The sequence below is a fragment of the Periophthalmus magnuspinnatus genome, chromosome 9 (genome assembly GCF_009829125.3).
Source record: "Periophthalmus magnuspinnatus isolate fPerMag1 chromosome 9, fPerMag1.2.pri, whole genome shotgun sequence".
NCBI lineage: Eukaryota > Metazoa > Chordata > Actinopteri > Gobiiformes > Gobiidae > Periophthalmus > Periophthalmus magnuspinnatus.
In genome coordinates, this window is record NC_047134.1 from 6,723,661 (window position 1) to 6,749,768 (window position 26,108).

General features: G+C 43.0%; 1 protein-coding gene across 4 annotated transcripts in view; it reads left to right on the plus strand.

Annotated features, from left to right (window-relative positions):
- pde4d (phosphodiesterase 4D, cAMP-specific) overlaps nucleotides 1–26,108 on the plus strand; it is a 311,873-nt gene that overhangs the window by 279,291 nt on the left and 6,474 nt on the right. For all 4 annotated transcript variants that reach the window (XM_055224395.1, XM_055224393.1, XM_033972437.2 and 1 more), the window contains exons 7-10: nucleotides 20,509–20,602; nucleotides 21,416–21,588; nucleotides 22,915–23,013; nucleotides 25,567–25,731. In XM_055224395.1, coding sequence (XP_055080370.1) covers nucleotides 20,509–20,602; nucleotides 21,416–21,588; nucleotides 22,915–23,013; nucleotides 25,567–25,731 — 531 coding nt within the window. The remainder of the gene's footprint in view (nucleotides 1–20,508; nucleotides 20,603–21,415; nucleotides 21,589–22,914; nucleotides 23,014–25,566; nucleotides 25,732–26,108) is intronic.

The window sequence follows — 26,108 nt, forward strand, 5'->3', positions numbered from 1 at the left end:
GTCCCCAACCACCGGGCCGGGGACCGGTACCGAGCCGTTATGCATTTGCTACCGGGCCGCACAAAAACAGTACATAATTTATCAGCGACCGCATCTTCTCCGACGTAACTTTCGCCCGTCCCTCATGACGAGCTAATAAGCTTGTCCATAGATATATAATGAAAATCCTGATAGGAAATCGCCACAGAAATCTATTTGATATAACGGCAGGTATATTATATCTGTGCTAGATCTGCTTTTGTCTCCGCAATGACGTATCACATATAACACATCAGACACGTCGCCCAAAAGTAGAGCCACAAGTGAGTGAAAATGAGCCAAAACAAAAGTCTTTGGAGAGCTTTTTAACAAAGGGGAAATGGACAACTGAGGAGCCAGAAGAGGAGCCTATGACCTCCAAGAAAAAGAAAGTTAAATTTAACAGACAACACCAGGAGTCCTACTTAAAACATGGGTTTGTCGCTACAGGGGACTCTCACGCACAGATTCTGCTCTGCGTAATATGCGGGAAAAAGCAAATGAGGCAATGAAACCTTCAAAACTGCTTTGGCACATGGAGACTAAGCACCTGGGATTAATAGATAAGATTTAGAGTTTTTTTGAAAGAAACAAACCTGAGCAAGAAGGAAAGAAGAAACAAGTGCAGGGCTCCCACTGATGCAGCGGTTTGGTGAGTTGTATTTTTTAACTTATTTTTGCCATATTTATCTGCCAAGCGTAGAAGGCCAGTCCGTGAAGATAAAACCTACATTGTTCCGGTCCATGGTGCAAAAAAGGTTGGGGACCACTGACTTAGAAAATACTTATACTTGTTTTGTTGAATAACAGCAGATTTGAGTCACTAATGATCAGATGGAAACAAATAGGGAGACACCAAAGACAAAAAGCCCAGAAACCCTAACAGGTTGAACAGGTCTGCATGTGTAGTTCTGTAACTGAAGTCCTCATTTGGATAATTTCATATCTATAGACACAAAATGAAACATACATGTTGTTAAAATTAAAACACCATTTTATTCACATGTTTGGTTTGGTGAGACCTAGCTGGGAATTGTTTTTCCATTTCTGTTTTAAGGATTCACAGACATAACCCTGTTCTGAGCTGATCTGAGCTGAAGTCACTGTTCTATAGACTGTACTTCAGTCATGTTGGTGTGTGTGTGTGTGTGTGTGTGTGTGTGTGTGTGCGCGCAGTACATAAAGCCTACATGACGCCTACATGTAGATTATATATGCACTACAGGAGGTCATATATGCCCCCCTCACACACACACACACACACACACACACACACACACACTGCAGGAGGTCTACATGTAGATTATTTACATAGAGACTACATGTAGTGTCTATGTGGTGTAAATATAGACTACTACTACTGTAATCTACATGTAGACCTACTGTAGTGTATATGTAGGGTGTATATAGACCACATGCAGTCTACAGTGTGTAGTGTATATATGTAGTATATAAGCCACATAAAATTGTGTGTGATTTATAAATAATCCACATATAACCTATAGTCTGAAGTATGTATATAATCCACATAATATTCTAGTGTTCTATATGTAGTGCATGTATAATCCACATATATTTTGCAGTGTTCTATATGTAGTGTACAGTATATATAATTTACAATTTATCTACAGTGTTCTATATGTAGAGTATATATAATCCACATATAATCTACAGAGTTCTATATGTAGTGTATATATGGTTGTGTCTCTGGCCGCTCTGCCCTCAGTCTGTATTGTTTGTATTGGCTAAGTGTGTTAGTGCTAGCATCGTCATGCGGCCTGGGAGCAGTGCTCTGAGCATGCTCAGTAGCAGGTTGCTGGAGCGGGTGCTGCCTGAATGCTGATGAGCTGATGATGTCACAGAGGGTGATGTCACGCGGGTGCAGCGGTAGGGCTTAGCTACTTCTTTGTTTGTGGAGGTCTGCATGACGGCACATGTGTTAGCGTTAGCATGGCGGCTACAGTTTATGTACAAGTACAACATGCTACTGTATGCCTCATCACGGCTCCCTCACACACAGCTAACCATGGTCGTCATAGCAACAGGCTCTGGCCCAGCTCCTCGCTCTCAACACAATTTGAATTACTCACACACATGTGCAGTGAGGAAAGACACACAATGGACTCACCTTCTGAGACTAAGGGCAGAGTGGATCTGCTGGGATCAGACTGTAGAGTATATATACATCTACATCACATCAGACTGTGGAGTATATATACATCTACATGACATCAGACTGTGGAGTATATATACATTTACATCACATGAGACTGGAGTATGGGGTCTAGGCCTACATCTACATCATATCAGTGTGAATCTGCTCAGATCAAATCATCCTCGTAATACATCACATCTACATCACATCAGTGTGATCCTCCTCACGTTTTTAGAACAAACACAAATGAATATTTATTGGATTAATTGCATAGAGCTGATGCATGATGAACATGCAGTGAGTAGCACTAATAAACATTTTAATAAGGATTATACTGTGCTCCTTAATGACATCTGTAGTTTGTTTACATGTGCTTGTAATGCATCTACTACTTATAGTTCTGTAATGAGCTGGAATAAGAGCACATACTGACACACATCTATGTATTAAACAAAGACGTCTGAACCACACAGAACAGACAGAACATGAGTTTGCACATGTCATCTGTTACATCAACCTCTTGTTCTAAAAACAGTCTATTTACAAAATGACAGACATTTTATTGGATCATATTTTTTAGACCACTTAACCTTGAGACATAACTACAATTTATGACACTGACACTAGATGGTGCCAGCACCAAACACAACACAAGCACACAGGCTCATGAGTGAGGAGACCAAGATGAGCTCTACACTCTGTTAAACAGTGTTATATTCACACATTATAAAGAATAGCTGTACACTGATGGTGAATTCTGGAGGTTCTTTCACATGAGGCTTGTTCCTGTACTGAGACACACCTGTATGTCTCTCAGTATATGGCACACCTGTATGTCTCAGTATATGACACACATGTATGTCTCAGTATGACTCACTCTTTATGTGTCTTAGTATGACTCATCTTTATGTGTCTCAGTATATGACACACCTGTATGTGTATCAGTATATGACACACCTATATATTTCTCAGTATATGACTCCCCTGTATGTCTCAGTATGACTCACTCTTTGTGTCTTAGTATGACTCATCTTTATGTGTCTCAGTATATGACACACCTGTATGTGTCTCAGTATATGACACACCTGTATGTGTCTCAGTATATGACACACCTGTATTCGTCTCAGTATATGACACACCTGTATGTGTCTCAGTATATGACACACCTGTATTCGTCTCAGTATATGACACACCTGTATGTGTCTCAGTATATGACACACCTGTATGTGTCTCAGTATATGACACACCTGTATGTGTCTCAGTATATGACTCACCTGTATGTGTCTCAGTATATGACACACCTGTATGTGTGTCAGTATATGACTCACCTGTATGTGTCTCAGTATATGACACACCTGTATGTGTCTCAGTATATGACACACCTGTATGTGTCTCAGTATATGACACACCTGTATGTGTCTCAGTATATGACACACCTGTAGGTGTCTCAGTATATGACTCACCTGTATGTCTCAGTATGGCTCACTCTTTATGTATGTTAGTATGACTCATCTTTATGTGTCTCAGTATATGACTCACCTGTATGTGTCTAAGTATGACTCACCTGTATGTCTCAGTTTGACACACCTGTAGGTGTCTCAGTATATGACACACCTGTATGTCTCAGTATGACTCAACTTTATGTGTCTCAGTATTTGACTCACCTGTATGTGTCTCATTATATGTTTGTAGCTGCCTGCAGGTGAAGCCTCTGGACAAGCTCAGTTTGATTGTAATGAGCACAGGCTTCACATCCCTCCCTTAAGAACCAAAACACAGACTGCAAACATAAACTACTGCAAATTAGTACTACACTATTTCATTTTTACTACAGTAATCTGACCAGAACTGAAGAAGCAGTTTGGATGAGAAGTGTTACGTCTACAACAATTTGTCCAGCTCACAATTTGTCCAGCTCACAGATTAGATTTTTCGTTTGCTGTATCTCTCTGATTGTTATCATCATCTTATCCAGCACCTGTTTTGTGTAGGATAAGCCCAACCAAGGACAGGAGCTGAGCACTAGCACAAGCACTATCACTACACTCTGTATGTGTGGCATCAGCTGCATGTTCTCCCTGTGACTCTGTATGACTGCTTTGTCCCTGTCAAATAAATACATAAATATGATAATAACACCATGTGACTATTTTTGCCCTATGTTTTGTACCTGCTGAGTGAATCCCCGTTTTGCTCCCACACTGGTGCATGTTGTCTGCATGATCACACTCTGTTTGGGGCATTAACTCCCCATGGCTGTTGTGGGTCTAGATACAGAATAGGTTTAAACTGTGTACATAGAATGCCATTGTGGTATGTTCTGAACAGCAGGGGGTGAGCTATTTCTATCCAAACACTTTGCACACTTTGGCCCCAGTGTGACCCAGTGCAATTTATACCCAATACTTTGTCCTCACATCTCAGAAAAGCACATCAATATATGTATGTGTTCCTGCATGCATGTGTGTGTGAACGTGTATGTGCATGTGTCTGTGTGTGCATGTGCACTTGTGTGTGCACGCATGTCTGTGAACGTGTGCATGTGCGTGTGTGTGCTTGTGCGTCTCTGTGCGCAAGTACATGTGTGCTTGTGTGTGTGTGCGCATGTGTGTCAGTGTGCGCATGTGTGTTTGTGTGGGTGTGGGTGTGTGTGTGGGGGGGGAGGACTTGAAAACTAGCACTTTATGACATCATAAGGTGGAACAGAGCATTTTGAGCCCTGGAGATATAGACAGACATGTGTGAATGAAACAAAACACAACTCCTGGTATGTTGTTGAGGAGGGTACAGCATTAGCACATGACATAAAGCTCACAAGGGTACATTTTGTTTCATACAGGAGCTTTAAATTTAAACTCCAGTTTAGGCCTTGAGTCTCAGACATGGTTCTGTCTCTGGTTTGTTCCTGTTCGATTCTGTTTTTACTTTTATGTTTAATATCCAAGGAAACAGGCTTCTCCTCTATTGGTCTTTTGTGAGAGAAAATTCATTTCCTACATTTGACCTATCCTTTGACCCATCCTTTAATGGGGACCTATCTCCAGATTATGAGCTGGTCTTGGTCAGGGCTGAGCTGGAGGGTTTGACCTGTTGTTCATGTTTGGGTTCCACACTCTGGCAGTAAATGTGTGTGTCTTCCTTTTATTCAGTTACCGATGTTTTTACTGAAGAATGTGCAGGGCCACTCTACATCTAATCCAGATTCTCATTTGGTCCAGTTAACTGGTCCAGTCTAAACCTTGGCCTTATGTAGTAACTCTTCACTAGTGATACTCAAATATGTTTGATTGTTGTATATATGACCTGATATTGGTTCACACTGGTCACAGATACCTGAGTGTGTATATACTGGTGCCATTGTGTGTACAGTGGTCAGTGATGCCATTGTGTGTACAGTGGTCAGTGATGCCAGTGTGTGTGTACAGTGGTCAGTGATGTCAGTGTGTGTATGCACTGGTCAGTGCTGGCAGTGTGTGTGCACTGGTCAGTGATGGCAGTGTGTGTGCACTGGCCAGTGATGCCAGTGTGTATACATTGGTCAGTGATGCCAGTGTGTGTGTACAGTGGTCAGTGATGCCAGTGTGTGTGTGTACAGTGGTCAGTGATGTCAGTGTTTCTATATACTGGTCAGTGATGCCAGTGTGTGTATGCACTGGTCAGTGATGCCATTGTGTGTGCACAGTGGTCGGTGATACCAGTGTATGTACACTGGTCAGTGATGCCAGTGTGTGTATACATTGGTCAGTGCTGCCAGTGTGTGTGTGTGTGTACACTGGTCAGTGATGCCAGTGTGTGTATATACTGGTCAGTGACGCCAGTGTGTGTGTACAGTGGTCAGTGATACCAGTGTATGTACACTGGTCAGTGATGCCAGTGTGTGTATACATTGGTCAGTGCTGCCAGTGTGTGTGTGCACTGGTCAGTGATGCCAGTGTGTGTATACACTGGTCAGTGATGCCAGTGTGTGTGTACACTGGTCAGTGATGCCAGTGTATGTACACTGGTCAGTGTTGCCAGTGTTTATACATTGGTGAGTGATGCCAGTGTGTGTGTACAGTGGTCAGTGATGCCAGTGTGTGTATACACTAGTCAGTGATGTCAATGTGTCTATATACTGGTCAGTGATGTCAGTGTGTGTTTGCACTGGTCAGTGCTGCCAGTGTGTGTGCACTGGTCAGTGATGCCAATGTGTATACATTGGTCAGTGATGCCAGTGTGTGTGTACAGTGGTCAGTGATGCCAGTGTGTGTGTGTACAGTGGTCAGTGATGACAGTGTATGTATACACTGGTCAGTGATGTCAGTGTTTCTATATACTGGTCAGTGATGCCAGTGTGTGTGTACACTGGTCAGTGATGTCAGTGTGTCTATATACTGGTCAGTGATGCTAGTGTATGTACACTGGTCAGTGATGCCAGTGTGTATACATTGGTCAGTGATACCAGTGTGTGTGTACAGTGGTCAGTGATGCCAGTGTGTGTGTACAGTGGTCAGTGATGCCAGTGTGTGTATAAACTAGTCAGTGACGCCAGTGTGTGTGTACTGGTCAGTGATGCCAATGTGTATACATTGGTCAGTGATGCCAGTGTGTGTGTACAGTGGTCAGTGATGCCAGAGTGTGTGTGTGTGTACAGTGGTCAGTGATGACAGTGTATGTATACACTGGTCAGTGATGTCAGTGTTTTTATATACTGGTCAGTGATGCCAGTGTGTGTGTACACTGGTCAGTGATGTCAGTGTGTCTATATACTGGTCAGTGATGCCAGTGTGTGTATGCACTGGTCAGTGATGCCATTGTGTGTGTACAGTGGTCAGTGATACCAGTGTATGTACACTGGTCAGTGATGCCAGTGTGTGTATACATTGGTCAGTGCTGCCAGTGTGTTTGAGCGCACTGGTCAGTGATGCCAGTGTGTGTATGTACTGGTCAGTGATGCCAGTATGTGTGTACACTGGTCAGTGATGCCAGTGTGTGTATATACTGGTCAGTGACGCCAGTGTGTGTACAGTGGTCAGTGATACCAGTGTATGCACACTGGTCAGTGGTGCCAGTGTGTGTGTACAGTGGTCAGTGATGCCAGTGTGTGTATACACTAGTCAGTGATGTCAATGTGTCTATATACTGGTCAGTGATGTCAGTGTGTGTATGCACTGGTCAGTGCTGCCAGTGTGTGTGCACTGGTCAGTGATTCCAATGTGTATACATTGGTCAGTGATGCCAGTGTGTGTGTGTGTGTGTACAGTGGTCAGTGATGACAGTGTATGTATACACTGGTCAGTGATGTCAGTGTTTCTATATACTGGTCAGTGATGCCAGTGTGTGTGTGTACACTGGTCAGTGATAAAAGCGTGTCTATATACTGGTCAGTGATGCCAGTGTATGTACACTGGTCAGTGATGCCAGTGTGTATACATTGGTCAGTGATGCCAGTGTATGTGTACAGTGGTCAGTGATGCCAGTGTGTGTGTACAGTGGTCAGTGATGCCAGTGTGTGTGTACAGTGGTCAGTGATGCCAGTGTGTGTATACACTAGTCAGTGATTTCAATGTGTCTATATACTGGTCAGTGATGTCAGTGTGTGTATGCACTGGTCAGTGCTGGCAGTGTGTGTGCACTGGTCAGTGATACCAGTGTGTATACATTGGTCAGTGATGCCAGTGTGTGTGTACAGTGGTCAGTGATGCCAGTGTATGTACACACTGGTCAGTGATGTCAGTGTTTCTATATACTGGTCAGTGATGCCAGTGTGTGTATGCACTGGTCAGTGATGCCATTGTGTGTGTACAGTGGTCAGTGATACCAGTGTATGTACACTGGTCAGTGATGCCAGTGTGTGTATACATTGGTCAGTGCTGCCAGTGTGTGTGTGTGTGTGTGCACTGGTCAGTGATGCCAGTGTGTGTATATACTGGTCAGTGATGCCAGTGTGTGTGTGTACACTGGTCAGTGATGCCAGTGTGTGTATATACTGGTTAGTGACGCCAGTGTGTGTGTACAGTGGTCAGTGATACCAGTGTATGTACACTGGTCAGTGATGCCAGTGTGTGTATACATCGGTCAGTGCTGCCAGTGTGTGTGTGCACTGGTCAGTGATGCCAGTGTGTGTACACTGGTCAGTGATGCCAGTGTGTGTATACACTGGTCAGTGATGCCAGTGTATGTACACTGGTCAGTGATTCCAGTGTGTATACATTGGTCAGTGATGCCAGTGTGTGTGTACAGTGGTCAGTGATGCCAGTGTGTGTGTGTACAGTGGTCAGTGATGACAGTGTATGTATACACTGGTCAGTGATGTCAGTGTTTCTTTATACTGGTCAGTGATGCCAGTGTGTGTGTACACTGGTCAGTGATGTCAGTGTGTCTATATACTGGTCAGTGATGCTAGTGTATGTACACTGGTCAGTGATGCCAGTGTGTGTGTACAGTGGTCAGTGATGCCAGTGTGTGTGTACAGTGGTCAGTGATGCCAGTGTGTGTATACACTAGTCAGTGACGCCAGTGTGTGTGTACAGTGGTCAGTGATACCAGTGTATGTACACTGATCAGTGATGCCAGTGTGTGTATACATTGGTCAGTGCTGCCAGTGTGTGTGTACTGGTCAGTGATGCCAGTGTGTGTATACACTGGTCAGTGATGCCAGTGTGTGTGTACACTGGTCAGTGAGGCCAGTGTATGTACACTGGTCAGTGATTCCAGTGTGTATACATTGGTCAGTGATGCCAGTGTGTGTGTACAGTGGTCAGTGATGCCAGTGTGTGTATACAATAGTCAGTGATGTCAATGTGTCTATATACTGGTCAGTGATGTCAGTGTGTGTATGCACTGATCAGTGCTGCCAGTGTGTGTGCACTGGTCAGTGATGCCAATGTGTATACATTTGTCAGTGATGCCAGTGTGTGTGTACAGTGGTCAGTGATGCCAGTGTGTGTGTGTGTGTGTGTGTACAGTGGTCAGTGATGACAGTGTATGTATACACTGGTCAGTGATGTCAGTGTTTCTATATACTGGTCAGTGATGCCAGTGTGTGTGTACACTGGTCAGTGATGTCAGTGTGTCTATATACTGGTCAGTGATGCCAGTGTGTGTATGCACTGGTCAGTGATGCCATTGTGTGTGTACACTGGTCAGTGATGCCAGTGTGTGTATACATTGGTCAGTGCTGCCAGTGTGTGTGAGCGCACTGGTCAGTGATGCCAGTGTGTGTATGTACTGGTCAGTGATGCCAGTATGTGTGTACACTGGTCAGTGATGCCAGTGTGTGTATATACTGGTCAGTGATGCCAGTGTATGTACACTGGTCAGTGATGCCAGTGTGTATACATTGGTCAGTGATGCCAGTGTATGTGTACAGTGGTCAGTGATGCCAGTGTGTGTGTACAGTGGTCAGTGATGCCAGTGTGTGTGTACAGTGGTCAGTGATGCCAGTGTGTGTATACACTAGTCAGTGATGTCAATGTGTCTATATACTGGTCAGTGATGTCAGTGTGTGTATGCACTGGTCAGTGCTGGCAGTGTGTGTGCACTGGTCAATGATGCCAGTGTGTATACATTGGTCAGTGATGCCAGTGTGTGTGTACAGTGGTCAGTGATGCCAGTGTATGTATACACTGCTCAGTGATGTCAGTGTTTCTATATACTGGTCAGTGATGCCAGTGTGTGTATGCACTGGTCAGTGATGCCATTGTGTGTGTACAGTGGTCAGTGATGCCAGTGTGTGTATACACTAGTCAGTGACGCCAGTGTGTGTGTACAGTGGTCAGTGATACCAGTGTATGTACACTGATCAGTGATGCCAGTGTGTGTATACATTGGTCAGTGCTGCCAGTGTGTGTGTACTGGTCAGTGATGCCAGTGTGTGTATACACTGGTCAGTGATGCCAGTGTGTGTGTACACTGGTCAGTGAGGCCAGTGTATGTACACTGGTCAGTGATTCCAGTGTGTATACATTGGTCAGTGATGCCAGTGTGTGTGTACAGTGGTCAGTGATGCCAGTGTGTGTATACAATAGTCAGTGATGTCAATGTGTCTATATACTGGTCAGTGATGTCAGTGTGTGTATGCACTGATCAGTGCTGCCAGTGTGTGTGCACTGGTCAGTGATGCCAATGTGTATACATTGGTCAGTGATGCCAGTGTGTGTGTACAGTGGTCAGTGATGCCAGTGTGTGTGTGTGTGTGTGTACAGTGGTCAGTGATGACAGTGTATGTATACACTGGTCAGTGATGTCAGTGTTTCTATATACTGGTCAGTGATGCCAGTGTGTGTGTACACTGGTCAGTGATGTCAGTGTGTCTATATACTGGTCAGTGATGCCAGTGTGTGTATGCACTGGTCAGTGATGCCATTGTGTGTGTACAGTGGTCAGTGATACCAGTGTATGTACACTGGTCAGTGATGCCAGTGTGTGTATACATTGGTCAGTGCTGCCAGTGTGTGTGCACGCACTGGTCAGTGATGCCAGTGTGTGTATGTACTGGTCAGTGATGCCAGTATGTGTGTACACTGGTCAGTGATGCCAGTGTGTGTATATACTGGTCAGTGATGCCAGTGTATGTACACTGGTCAGTGATGCCAGTGTGTATACATTGGTCAGTGATGCCAGTGTATGTGTACAGTGGTCAGTGATGCCAGTGTGTGTGTACAGTGGTCAGTGATGCCAGTGTGTGTGTACAGTGGTCAGTGATGCCAGTGTGTGTATACACTAGTCAGTGATGTCAATGTGTCTATATACTGGTCAGTGATGTCAGTGTGTGTATGCACTGGTCAGTGCTGGCAGTGTGTGTGCACTGGTCAATGATGCCAGTGTGTGTGCACTGGTCAATGATGCCAGTGTGTATACATTGGTCAGTGATGCCAGTGTGTGTGTACAGTGGTCAGTGATGCCAGTGTATGTATACACTGCTCAGTGATGTCAGTGTTTCTATATACTGGTCAGTGATGCCAGTGTGTGTATGCACTGGTCAGTGATGCCATTGTGTGTGTACAGTGGTCAGTGATACCAGTGTATGTACACTGGTCAGTGATACCAGTGTGTGTATACATTGGTCAGTGCTGCCAGTGTGTGTGTGTGCACTGGTCAGTGATGCCAGTGTGTGTATATACTGGTCAGTGATGCCAGTGTGTGTGTGTACACTGGTCAGTGATGCCAGTGTGTGTATATACTGGTTAGTGACGCCAGTGTGTTTGTACAGTGGTCAGTGATACCAGTGTATGTACACTGGTCAGTGATGCCAGTGTGTGTATACATCGGTCAGTGCTGCCAGTGTGTGTGTGCACTGGTCAGTGATGCCAGTGTGTGTACACTGGTCAGTGATGCCAGTGTGTGTATACACTGGTCAGTGATGCCAGTGTATGTACACTGGTCAGTGATTCCAGTGTGTATACATTGGTCAGTGATGCCAGTGTGTGTGTGTACAGTGGTCAGTGATGCCAGTGTGTGTATACACTAGTCAGTGATGTCAATGTGTCTATATACTGGTCAGTGATGTCAGTGTGTGTGCACTGGTCAGTGATGCCAATGTGTATACATTGGTCAGTGATGCCAGTGTGTGTGTGTACAGTGGTCAGTGATGACAGTGTATGTATACACTGGTCAGTGATGTCAGTGTTTCTATATACTGGTCAGTGATGCCAGTGTGTGTGTACACTGAACAGTGATGCCAGTGTGTGTACACTGGTCAGTAATGCCAGTGTGATGCCAGTGTGTATGTATGAGTCTTGATGGGTCTCATCTGGAGTAGCTGTTAAGTGAGGATGAGGCCCGAGCTATGGCCCTGAGCCCGGGGCCCTGAGCTTGAGGCAATGAGCCCGGGGCCCTGAGCCCGGGGCCCTGAGCCCGGGGCCCTGAGCCCGGGGCCCTGAGCCTGCGGACCTGAGCTCGGGACCTGAGACAAACCATAACTCTGAGCCTGTTTTTGTTTTTAATAGTGGAGATAGAAATCTAACTTGAGAATTAAACATGCTTTTGTTTTGTCATCAAATGTATTTATTTATTTTAAGACAGTAGGGGCGACAGTAGCTCAGTTGGTAGAGTATTTGTCCACTCATCTGAAGATTGGGGGTTCAAGTCTCGACATCATTGGTAGAGCGGACAGATCCACTGACCCGCAGGTTGGCGGTGTGATTCCAGCTCCCATAGATGAATGCTGTTACTGTTGCCTTGGGCAAAACACTTAAGTCACCTCACCCCCAGTGTCTGTGTGAAAGCATGTGTGAATGGGTGGCTGGTTCCTTGATGTAAAACATTTTGAGTCTTGAAGGTAGAAAAGTGCTGTATAAAAATGTTACTGTTTACCATTAGCTGACTCACTGCCCTGTCTTCTTTTCTCTCTTCTTTCCTCTTGACTTCATTCTTTTGTCACATGAGTTGCTGTTTTCACCAAAGCATTTCTAAACCACTGCCTCATTATGACAGATGATTCACTGATTCGCTGATTTGCCCATTTGCCGTTAACCTAAATATAGAGCATTGTTTATATTTTTATATATATATATATATATATATATATATATATATATATATATATATATATATATATATATATATATATATATATATATATATATATATATATATATATATATATATATATATAACGTCCATGCCTCTGCCTGGGACACAAGGAGAAGGATGTGTCAGAGAGGGCATCTGGATTAAGTGATCTCCCTAATTATTCCAACTGTAAATATTCCCATCTAACAGAAGGTATATGTACAACATGCAAAGAGATGCCGTACTTTGGAACATTACAGGTAAAGCAATGACATCACCCTGGACAAAGCAAATAGTCTACCCTCCCCTTACATAGTGTACCTTTAAAGTGGGACTAAACATCCAAACTTCGCCCACAGTCACATTTCAAATAGAGCTGCTAAACTGGGCAGAGTCTGGAAGATGCTGCGTAAGGGTAGACTGAAGGGAGAGGAGGGGCGGGGTCTGGTAGTATAAGGAACAGTGTGATTGGTCTAACAGCTATCCACACTTCAAAGGCCGTGTCCCAATTAGCCAAATGCACCCTTTGAAGGGTCCCTTCGAAGTACTCTTCAAAGTGTAGTTTGAAGGTTCCGGTCGAGAATCTGCCCTCCACAGTGTAGCCGCCATCTTGCTGAAGTGGGACAGGCCCACACCACGGACCGCACTTCCACCGCTGTCTTTGAGCGTACGATACATACATTACGTACATTACGTACGTTAATTTTAATGATTTATTATTTAATAGAAGAAAAGTCAAGATGTCATCGTCACAGCCGTTTCTTTCTGTTTAGATTGAATATCAATAGGCAAATATAACGTTATAACGTTAATTTTTACTCAATTGTAGCTACTTCATAACTTAAACAAAATATACCTTGTGAAAACGTAATAACAGAGACAGAGGTAACAATATAATTTTTACATTCATAGTCTATAAACCAGAGAACACTGATTAGTGGTACATATAGTGGGATATTGCAGTTTAATGGTTCGGTATTTTGGCCAGTGGCTACACCACTTTAATAACAGTAGAGGGCACTGTTTCCCTTCTATGCCGTGCCAGTTCTTTCCATCTGATTATTATAAGGTATTTTCTAGCAGTGCAGCGCTACATCAAGCTAGTGTCTTGATTTACTAACACTAAGGTAAATGACACGTGCCCACGAGGGAGTGCAGACCTATGGAATGTACAAAACTCATGAAGATTTTGTGCACGTCTCAGGACTCTCCTTGGGTCTTTCCTCAGAGTCCGTTGCTTCATTGTCCACATTACCTGTGTGGAACTCATTAAACCCTCTGACTTTATGTTTCAGTCTCTTAGTCTTTGACGCTTACAATAGAAACATTCACTGAACATTCTTACATTATTCTTATTGCAGTAATATTTTCTAATGATAATAATGACTTCTTATTGTCTAGCAATAACTCCACATTCCTTTATTCCATGTAACTCCCCTCCTTTTTAATCATCAAACACACGGCCTGTACTTATCTTTATTCAGATTTAAAAATTTCATGTCACACTGTTGTAGATGAGGTAAACCAGTACGAACATTTGAACGTGTATTGCGCAGAGGACTCCATTTTCTTCTCTTTTTTGCGCAGCCGCGGTGCATGATGGGATATAGAAGTGCGTGAAGTGTGCACGGATGCACGCTTCGGTTATGTTCGATCTCCATGGAAACGGTGCAAAGGGAAGGGCAGGTTTTTGGCCGCATTCAGTAGGGTGGGTTGAAATGGGACAGCCCTTGTTGCACCGGAAATTACGTAACTGCCCTTCGAACCGCCCTTCCAATGGTGATTCTAAGGCCAGGTGGGCGAATTGGGACACGGCCAAACTCTGCCTCTGCAGCCAGGTGTGAAACACCTGGCTGTAATCAGGGCTGTCTTGTGTGATGTCATCAACTACTTAAAACGGCCACTAGAGGCAGCACACACTTAGATTTTGAGTTTTTTGAGCAGAAAGCAGCAGCTTTTCCTAGTTTATACTAAAGTTTCAAGGTTAGTGCAGTTCAAACACACACACACACACAGTTTAGTCCTGTGTGTAAATAGGACAGATGTAGTTCTTGCTTGATACCGTGTGTGTAAATAGGACAATAGGGAGTTGTGGTTCTTACCTGAGTGTGCTCTGTGCGTGGTTCTGTTTGTTCTGTGTCTATGGTGCTGTTGCTGTAAACATGATGTAGACATGAGGTAGACATGATGTAAACATGATGTAGACATGATGTAAACATAATGTAGACATGATGTAAACATAATGTAGACATGATGTAAACATAATATAGACATGATGTAAACTTCATGTAAACATAATGTAGACATGATGTCAACATAATGTAGACATGATGTAAACATGATGCAGACACGAAGTAGACATGCTGTAAACATGATGTAGACATGATGTAGACATGATGTAAACATGACGTAGACATGATGTAAACATAATGTAAACATGATGCAGACATGAGGTAGACATGATGTAAACATGATGCAGACATGAGGTAGACATGCTGTAAACATGATGTAGACATGAGGTAGACATGCTGTAAACATGATGTAGACATGAGGTAAACATGATGTAGACATGATGTAAACATGACGTAGACATGATGTAAACATAATGTAGACATGATGTAAACTTTATGTAAACATAATGTAGACATTATGTAAACATAATGTAGACATGATGTAAACATAATGTAGACATGATGTAAACATAATGTAGACATGATGTAAACATAATGTAGACATGAGGTCAACATAATGTAGACATGATGTAAACATGATGTAGACATGATGTAAACATAATGTAGATATGATGCAGACATGAGGTATAGACATGTTGTAAAAATCATGTAGACATGATGTAAACATAATGCAGACATGATGTAAACATGATGCAGACATGATGTCAACATAATGTAGACATGATGTAAACATAATGTAGACATGATGCAGACATGAGGTAGACATGATGTAAACATGATGTAGACATGATGTAAACATAATGTAGAGATGATGTAAACATAATGTAGACATGATGCAGACATGAGGTAGACATGATGTAAACATGATGTAAACATAATGTAGAGATGATGTAAAGATAATGTAGACATGATGCAGACATGAGGTAGACACGATGTAAACATGATATAGACATGATGTAAACATGATTTAGACATGATGTAAACATGTTGTTGACATGGTGTAAACATGGTGTAAACATGATGTAGACATGATGTAGACATGATGTGAAGGTGCTGTAAAGGTTTCACTCTACTCACTTCATCTCATTCAGAGCCCTTTTGACATCCATCACCACTGTCCCTGTGTATTTGCCCCTCTCCACTGATGAACCATGAGTCATTGCTATAGCCTACTGACCTGCCTCTTATTATGGACCTCCACTTCTCTCTCTATCTCTCATCCTGCTTTCTATTATTTTGATTCTTCCCACTTTGGCTTTCTCTCTCTAGCTCTCTCTCTCTCTCTTGCCTATCTCTCTTTTCTCTCTCCTTTGTCTCTCTGTCTCCCACCTCTCTTGCCCTCTTTTCCTTCTCTACCCCCCTATCTCTGTGTCTTTCTCTTTGTTTGCCTCTCTCTCTCTTTCCTCTCTCTATCTCTCTGGCTCTTTCCTTCCTGTCTCTCCCACCTTTTCTCCCTATCTCTTTCACTCTCCATCTCTTCTTTCTTCCCACTTGCTTTCTCTCCCCCCTTGCTCACTCTCTTTCTCTCCTCTGGCTGTCCATTTTCCCCTCGTTTATCGCTATCTCTCGCCCTCGGCTTTCCCTTATCCCCCTTTTTCTCTGATCCCTGTCTCCCCCTCTCCATCTCTTCCTCCTTCCTCTCACTCTTGTCCTGTCTAGCTCCCTCCCTCTCTCTTTTTCTTTCCGGCCACTACCTTTCTCCCTCATTCCCCTCACCACTATTTCTAACTCTCTTGCTTTCTCTCTTCATCCCCTCTTCCATCTCTCTCTTCCCTTTTCTCCCCAGGCCCCACCCTCCCTGTCTTTCTCTCTTCTCTTCACTCCTTCCTTATCTTCTCCCATGTCTCTAATCATCTTCTATGTTCTATTGCTGTCTCTCCTGCTCCCCCTCTTTCGTTCCCTTTCTTTCTCTCCATCTCCCTCCTCTCTCTCTGCTCCCTCTTCTCTCTATTATTCTTTCTATCTCTCCCTCCTTTTTTTCTCCTCTCTTGCTCTCTTTCTCTCCTGTCTTTCTCCTCATCACATCTGTTCAGTACAGTAGGTCATGATAATCACGCCCACCCATGGCACCGCTCCCAAAGGTTCATTCTCTGATCGCCCAATCACGTGGCAGGTAGACCTCGGCTCTCGGCCAATCAGAGGCTGGGGCCAGGCTGGTGTTTGGCTATGATTGGTGTAACGCTGCATGACACACTGGGGGGATGGAAGCAGACTCAGTTCTTCACATGGGAGCAGACAGGAGGAGAGGAGAAAAATACTACTAACCTTGAGCTAGCTTAAAACATAAAACTGTCCGTTCAGATGTTGTTTTCAGATTCACGAAGTGTTTTGGAACATGGTGCCTGTCTGAAGAGCGGGGGTTGGTCTTGTTGGATTTTAGGATGCACCAGAGTGACTCTTTTAGTTTTTGTTTATTTTGTGTGGGATTGACGCCTAAAGGGACCTAAACATTGAGTTGTGTTTGGGGACAGATTGCTGTGCCTTCATTATCGTGCCTGTGGGGAGCTGTTTTTTTCTGCCAAAATGCCTGAAGCTAATTCTCTCCTGTCAGTGTCATGGGGATATATAAAGGTGAGAGGACACAGATGTGGGCCAGGGTTTGTGGCATTTTATGTTTTAGTATTATTTTGATACCAAGGAATAGACTCGATACTAGATACCACGATGATAATAAAAACACTTTCTTCTTTCTTTAAAATACTGTGATTCTCCACATTAAATGGTTGTACTTTCTTTACTATTCCCATGTGGCCTTATATCTCTGTAATCCCTCGGTGGTGCAGGGAGGTTCCATTGTGGTCCATGGGTGTATACTAGTCTATGTGCCTTATACTTGTTCTGATACAGCTCAAGATCATTCTAAAGATATTCAGGAAAGGTTCATTTCTGTCAGTGTGACTTCTTTAGTATTGATACCTGCCAAAAATGAAGATCTAGTTTTGATACTAGTTTTACTATCAATTAGTGTTAGTTTTTGATATTTTTGATTGACAGCCCTTGTGTGTACAGCTTTTGAAATAATGGAGGTATTATTGTTGTCAGAACAGCTGAAATATCTTTAAAGTCATCTGGTTTTAGATTGGTTTTGCCCTGTTTATATCTATTTGTACTAAGTGTGTTAGTTTATTTATTTTTATGGTAGTTTGAATTTTGGTCACCATGGTTACTGTCACCTATTTCCTCCATTTTCATGTTCTTTTTTTCTGTTTGAGTTTATGTGAGTTGGCTAAATTAATTAATCTTAATACCTTTTGAAACATTTTAGGTCCCATATCCTAAAATATATTGTCACATTGCAAGTTTCATGTCAACCTATTCTTCAAATAATGTTGTGTTTATTTTGAAAGAAGTACTAAATATTACAAGCAATTTGAAGTCAATGCTTTGATTCGCTTTGAGGCATGTCCCGTTCAGCTTGAGTTAAAGGCCCTATATGACACAAAATGTACCCCTGTGAGCTTTAAGCCATGTTATAATGCTGTTACCTCCTCAAAAACATACCTGGAGTTGTGTTTTGTTTCACTCACACGTTTGAGTTACCCTTTATTATCAGTCTGTCTACATCTCCAAAGCTCAAAATGCCGTGATGTCATGAAGTGGTAGTTTTCAAGTTAACCTTTAGTCCAGTAGAGATTGGTAATTCCAGGGCCGAAATCACACAAATGATTCTAGTGAAGGTGTATGGAGTTTAAAAACACAGTGGAGCACTTACTGTATTACCACATGACATCACAAGGTGGAACAGAGTGTTTTCTGTTTGAGAGAAGAACACATCATCATCATCATTCTTAACGATCTTGTTTTCACGTTCACTGATGAATCCACTTTACCAAAAGGAACAAACCAAGTTTAAAGTAGATGCATTTTCCTTTTCATTACATCATTGTTGCAGCACCCCTAGAATATACAACCCTCCCCCAAAAAATGCCAGAGTGGACATCATAAATAGTTGTTTTAATTATTACCATAGTTACCATAGTTACCAGAGTTACCTGTGTTATGTTCCTTCATTTTTTTATTTTATCTCAGGTGCCATTCCCAGGCCGTGTGTGGATCATGTCAGTCTTTATATTTTCCATAGTCACATAAGAAATTACATGAGAAGAATCCACATAAAAAAACATTATAAATACTTATATTTACATTATAAATACATATATTTACCTATATATACCTATATTTATTTGAACTCATCATGTCCATGTTTTATTTGAACAGAAGGTTTGATGTTCTGTGGAGGGGCCTGTGCTGCTTCAGTCCATAGCAGACACACCAGAGACATGATATTTTGAGAGGAGCTGAGGACAAGGAGGAGAGGGAAAGAGGAGAGAAGGAGGAGGACAGGAGGGAGGAGGAGACAGAGGAGAGGAGGAGGAAGAGAGGGAGAGAGAGAGGAAAGGAAGAGGAGAGGAGGGAGGAGGAGACGGAAGAGGAGAGGACAGGAGGGAGGAGGAGACAGAGGAGAGGAGGGGGAAGATAAGAGGAGAGGGAGGAGAGGAGATGGAAGAGGAGAATAGGAGGACGGGGGAGGGGAGGGATGAGAAATAGAGAAAGAGGAGAGAGAGACATATGTGAATGAAGAAACAGACCTCTTCCTGACCTGATATTGTCAACTTACAAATGACAACAGCCATAAGAGTTGAGATACATGAGGTTAAAACAGAGAGAGAGAGAGAGAGAGAGAGAGAGAGAGAGAGAGAGAGAGAGAGAGAGAGAGAGAGGAGACGACGGGGGGTCTGACCACACCAGCAGAAGAATGTAACAATGCTTCACTTGGTCATTTCCACTCAGACATCAGTCCACACTGAAGCTGTGACTTGGATTATATTGTTTAATTGTTTCCACAGCTCTAAATGCTCAAATGTGAATACACTGCACAAATGTCTTTATTTAAGGACATTTTAACTACGCAACTGTAAAAATATATCATATTCATCTTAAAATAATGAATATAAAAATCACACTGTTCTAATGAGAAAAGACAAAATCTACTTAATCTGTTTATTCCATATTTGTATATTAAGATTATTGCTTTTCCCTTCTTTTTTTAATATTTAAATCTAAAACACAGAATTTCCTCTGAGCACGTCAGTGTATGGAGCAGGGAACAGTCACAGTCTGAATCCTGCTGTTCTGTTTCTGTTTATTTCATATTAACAAAAAGACAAACCTCCATTTTCTGTTGTGATTCTATTTTTACCTATAGAACAGTACTCGACAGGGCCAGGCTGTGCAGCCGCATATGTTATTTGTGTTATATATAAGCATATGTTAACATATATATAGTCTATATGTTAGCATGTATAGTCTATAATATAGACTCTATATGTTAACATGTATATAGTTCATATGCGATCATATATAGTCTATATGTGAGCATATATATAATCTATATAATAGCGTATATAAAGTCTATATGTGATCATATATATTGTATATATGTTAACATGTATATAGTCTACAGCTCATTTTAAACCCTCTCTTCTTGTGTTTGTCTCTGCTCGAGTTCAAGAGGATGTTAGCATGTATATAGTCTACATGTTAGCATATATATAGTCTATATGTTAGCATGTATATAGTCTATATGTTATCATATATATAGCCTATAGATACTAATTTTAAACCCCCTCTTTTTGTGTTTGTCTCTAGTTCAAGAGGATGCTGAACCGCGAGCTCACACACCTGTCCGAGATGAGCCGCTCTGGGAACCAGGTCTCAGAGTTCATCTCCAGCACTTTCTTAGGTCAGTACCGTTCAGCCAACAATAGGACTGTTGCCGTAGCAATTAACACATTAAAACAAATGGTTATATCTTTTGAAAGGTGAAAAGTGTCAGCCACGAATACAATACACAATGCAACCTCATTATAACTAGAACAGGCAGATGATGTAAAAAAAAAAACACCTGGAGTGCCTTTAGTTTAATTAAAGGGGATGTACAATGAAAATGAACTATAACGACCTTTGACCTTCATTATAACAGTTCTGCCTCGTCATTGGCTCACTCAGATTTTGTTATGTCATTTCAGTCATGTTTCACAAATCCTCCATTGTCTTGCACTCATGGATGTTTAAAGGTGCACTATGCAACTTTTCAGTTGAGGAGTTTGTTACTTGCTTTTCTGTCACTATGGATATGTTATTGCTTTGCCTGGAGTATGGCTTTAAACATGTCTTACTCTGGTCAACTCTCCACTGACCTGTAACTTTGCCTGGTGGTGCCACCTGCATGTCTCCAAGGAGATAGATGAGATTAATGCCATACTGTGGAACATTCCAGGCAAAAAAATAACATCTTGCTAGAGACAGACAAGCAAGTGACGAACTCCACACCTGAAAGTTATTATATATATGCATATCTATTTAACATGTATACCTGCTTATGTTCTGAGGAGTGGGCAATGATATGACCTCTACGAATGAGTTTCAATTGATGACTTTTTCCAGTAATAATCCTGTTTAATGATCAAAAGTCCTCAAAAGGGCATCTTCCCTTTGGATACTTCCTGAATAAGGTCCACAGTCCATCATGTGTATTTTCCTGTTTGTATTCCAGATAAGCAGCATGAGGTGGAGATGCCATGTCCTCAAACACAGAAGGACAAAGAGAAGAACAAACCCATGTCTCAGATCAGTGGAGTGAAGAAGCTGCAGCACTCGTCCAGTCTCACCAACTCCAACATCCCTCGCTTCGGAGTCAAGACGGAGACCGAGGATGCACTGGCAAAGGTCTCAACAAGACATCACCAAAACATCACCAAAAGATCACTGAAACATCACTGAAGCATTGCCAAAACATTAGCAGAACAAACAAAACATAACCAAAAACATCAGCAGAACATTACCAAAATATCACCAGAACAATTAAAACATCAACAAAATATCACCAAAACATCAGCAGAACATCACCAAAACATCAGCAGAACATCACCAAAACATCACCAGAACATCACCAAAATGTCAATGAAACATCAGCAGAACATCACCAAAATGTCACTGAAACATCATCAAAACATCACCAAAACATCAGCAGAACATCACCAGAACATCACCAAAACATCACCAAAATATCACCAGAACATCACCAAAACATCACCAAAATATCACCAGAACATCACCAGAACATCACCAGAACATCACCGAAACATCACCAAAACATCACCAAAACATCAGCAGAACATCACCAGACATCACCAGAACATCACCAGAACATCAGTGGAACATCACCAAAACATCAGCAGAACATCACCAAAACATCACCAGAACATCACCAGAACATCACCAGAACATCAGCAGAACATCACCGGAACATCAGCGGAACATCACCAAAACATCAGCAGAACATCACCAAAACATCAGCAGAACATCACCAAAACATCACCAAAACATCAGCAGAACATCACCAGAACATCACTAGAACATCAGTGGAACATCACCAAAACATCAGCAGAACATCACCAAAACATCACCAAAACATCAGCAGAACATCACCAAAGCATCGCCAAAACATCAGCAGAACATCACCAAAACATCAGCAGAACATCACCAAAACATCACCAGAACATCAGCAGAACACCACTTGAACATCACCAGAACATCACCAAAACATCAGCAGAACATCAGCAGAACATCATCAAAACATCACCAGAACATCAGCAGAACATCACCACAGCACAACCCTGTGTCCCCCCTGAATCACAACATTGTTGTGTGACACAGGAGGCTCAGAGGTTTGAGTTCAATGCTGCAGTTTCAAATGGAGGGGGGTGCTGTACTAGTCTATGGGAGGTTCACTGTTCTTGAAGGAAATGTGCGAACTTATGATCCACAAAGGTTGAACCTGGATTAGCCCCACAGACTTTTCATATTAATCCTATGGCTTTAAATCCTTAAACTGACAATAATCACATATTTGGGGTTGGATAATGGTTGAGAAGGAAGAGGTTGCACTTGTGTTAGTGTGTGTTTCACATGAATAGACTCACTTTCATATGCATAGGCTGAAATATTTGCATCTAAAAGATAAAAAAAATTAATCTGCCTTTTCTGTTTCAGGAGCTGGAACATGTAAATAAATGGGGCCTTAATGTTTTTAAAATCTCTGAGTTTTCTGGAAATCGGCCGCTGACAGTCATGATGTACACCATATTCCAGGTACGCATGGAATGGAAATAATCTGTCTGTTGTACTTTTTATACACACAAACGACTTTATATTACACAATCATGGGTACCACTCACCCATTCACACACACATTCATACACCACTGTACACAGACACTGGGAGCTGGAATCGTACCGCCAATCTGCAGATCAGTGGAAAAACAAAGTCTATCAGCTAGTGTCATTCACTAATCACCCCATACTTACATACACATTCAAACATATTTGTGGTGAGTGTGGGTGAAGTGGGTGAAGTGTCTTGCCCAAGGACACAGAGGACAGCATTGTTCCATCATACACCAGGGTGACTTTTAACAATGACAAACCCTGGTTCACACCCAGACTGAGACATCTGAGGAGGGAAAAGGAGATGGCTTTCAGGGCAGAAGATCGTGAAGGCTACAGGCGTTGCAAGTATGTGTTTAGCAAAGAGGTGGAAAAGGCTAAAGCAAAGTACAATTCACGTCTGGAGCAGCATTTCTCCACCAACGACTCTGCTTCTGTCTGGAGAGGGCTTAGGCAAATCACCAACTACAGGCCCATAGCCCCTCCAGCCATAGACAACAAACAACTAGCAGAAAAGTTAAACAGCTTTTATGCGAGGTTTGAAGTCTCACACCCCTCCCTCACCATCATGGACATTACCTCCAAACCCACCTCGGACCCCCCCCTCCTCCCCCACTGCCCTCACAGTTTTGGAGCAGGACGTGACTAAGCTTTTCAGGAAGCAGAACCCCCGTAAGGCCACGGGACCAGATGGTGTCTCTCCTTCCACCCTTAGACACTGTGCTGAGGAACTGGCTCCTGTCTTTACGGACATTTTTAACACCTCCCTGGAGTCATGTCACGTCCCAGACTGCTTCAAGCTGTCCACCATCGTCCCTGTCCCCAAGAAGCCCAGGATCACTGGACTTAATGACTACAGACCTGTGGCGCTGATGTCCGTAGTCATGAAGTCATTTGAGCGCCTGGTCCTGCACCACCTCAAGTCCCTTACCTCCCCCCTCCTGGACCCTCTGCAGTTTGCCTACAGAGCCAATCGGTCTGTAGATGACGCCATCAACCTGGCCCTTCACTTCATCCTCCAGCATCTGGACTCCCCGGGAACCTATGCCAGGATCCTGTTTGTGGACTTCAGCTCTGCGTTCAACACCATTCTCCCTGCTCTGCTCTAGGACTAGCTCGCTCAGCTCAACGTGCCTGACTCCACCTGCAGGCGGATCACTGACTTCCTGACGGACAGGAGACAGCGCGTACGGCTGGGGAAGAATGTCTCGGACACTCGAACTATCAGCACAGGATCTCCACAGGGCTGTGTACTTTCTCCCCTGCTCTTCTCCCTGTACACCAACTGCTGCACCTCCAGCCACGACTCCGTCAAACTGGTTAAGTTTGCGGATGACACCACCCTCATTGGACTCATCTCGGACGGCGATGAGTCTGCAGGAGGGAGTTGGACCGGCTGGTGTCCTGGTGCAGCAGCAACAACTTGGAGCTTAACGCCCAGAAGACAGTGGAGATGATCGTGGACTTCAGGAAAGTCACAACCCCCCTGCCTCCCCTCACCCTAACGGACTCCCCCATCACCACTGTGGACTCTTTCTGCTTCCTGGGCACTTGCATCACCCAGGATCTCAAGTGGGAGCCGACCATCAGCTCCCTCATCAAGAAAGCCCAGCACAGGATGTTCTACCTGCGGCAGCTGAGGAAATGCAAGCTGCCGGTCCAGATGATGGTGCAGTTTTACTGAGCAGTTTTACATCACTGAGTCCATCCTCACCTCCTCCATCACTGTGTGGTTCGCTGGGGCCACTGCCAGGGACAGACAGAGACTGCAGCGCATTGTGCGCTCTGCTGAGAAGGTGATTGGCTGCATCCTTCCATCGCTACAGGACCTGTACGTCTCCAGGACTCGGGGGCGAGCAGGCCGTGTAGCAGCTGACACTTCTCACCCTGGACATGGACTATTTGAGCCACTTCCCTCTGGCAAGAGGTTACAGTCCATTGGGACCAGAACCTCTCGTCATAAGAACAGATTCTTCCCCTCCGCCGTTTGTCTCATGAACACTTTATAATATTTGCACAAAACTGGACACTTTATAACACCGGTCACTTTAATAAATCATGTTTGCACTGTTGTTCTGATGCTGCTGTTGTATATATTTTGTACCTTTAAGTATTTTATTTGATTTTTTAAGCATATCTTTTTAACTTTGTGCATGCCCTTATTTGTATTTTATTTTTTCAGTGTGTTTTATGTTGCGCTTTATCACCGAAGTAAGTTCCTAGTTTGTGAACTGTGTTCACAAACAATGGCAATAAAAGGATTGATTCTGATTCTGACTGATTCTGATTCTGAGATGTTTACAGTGCTGTTTGCTGTGTTTAAACCTTAGTATTATTAGTATATTATTATTTCCGCCTTCATAATATTCACTTAAAAAGTAATTGATTCTGTAGAAGGTGGCAACAAAACTCACTTTAATTAAATAAACAGGTTATATTAAAAGTTTTGCTGACTCTGCTCTCTTGTTTTGTGTTTCAGGAGCGAGATCTACTGAAGACGTTTAAAATCCCCCTGGACACCTTTATAACGTACCTGATGACCTTAGAAGACCATTACCACGGCGATGTGGCCTACCACAACAACATCCACGCTGCCGATGTCACCCAGTCCACACATGTGCTGCTGTCCACCCCTGCCCTCGAGGTAACAGTGCAGTCACCTTAAGTTGTACGCATCCTAATAGGGCCTCCCTGTGGTATAAAACTGTAATACACCCCAGTAGAAAAGACATAAGACGAGATTTAAATAAATTTAGGTGATTTTAAATCAGTCCTATTCTTCAAACTGATCTTTCAGATCTTTTAACCGTGTTCTAGTTGTTTCTTCTCATTGAGCCTCTGCAGTTGTATTTGGAGTGATTCATGTTTGAGCAATCTTTAATCTCTTACTTTCAAGATGCCATTTTGCCGATCTACCCCTGTTTTCACCTCCACTGGTACACGCCCACTCTGACCTACGTGCTTCCTTCTCCAGTTTTAGTTTCTTAATCGGTGATATTTGTAGGATTTGGCAGCGTCGCT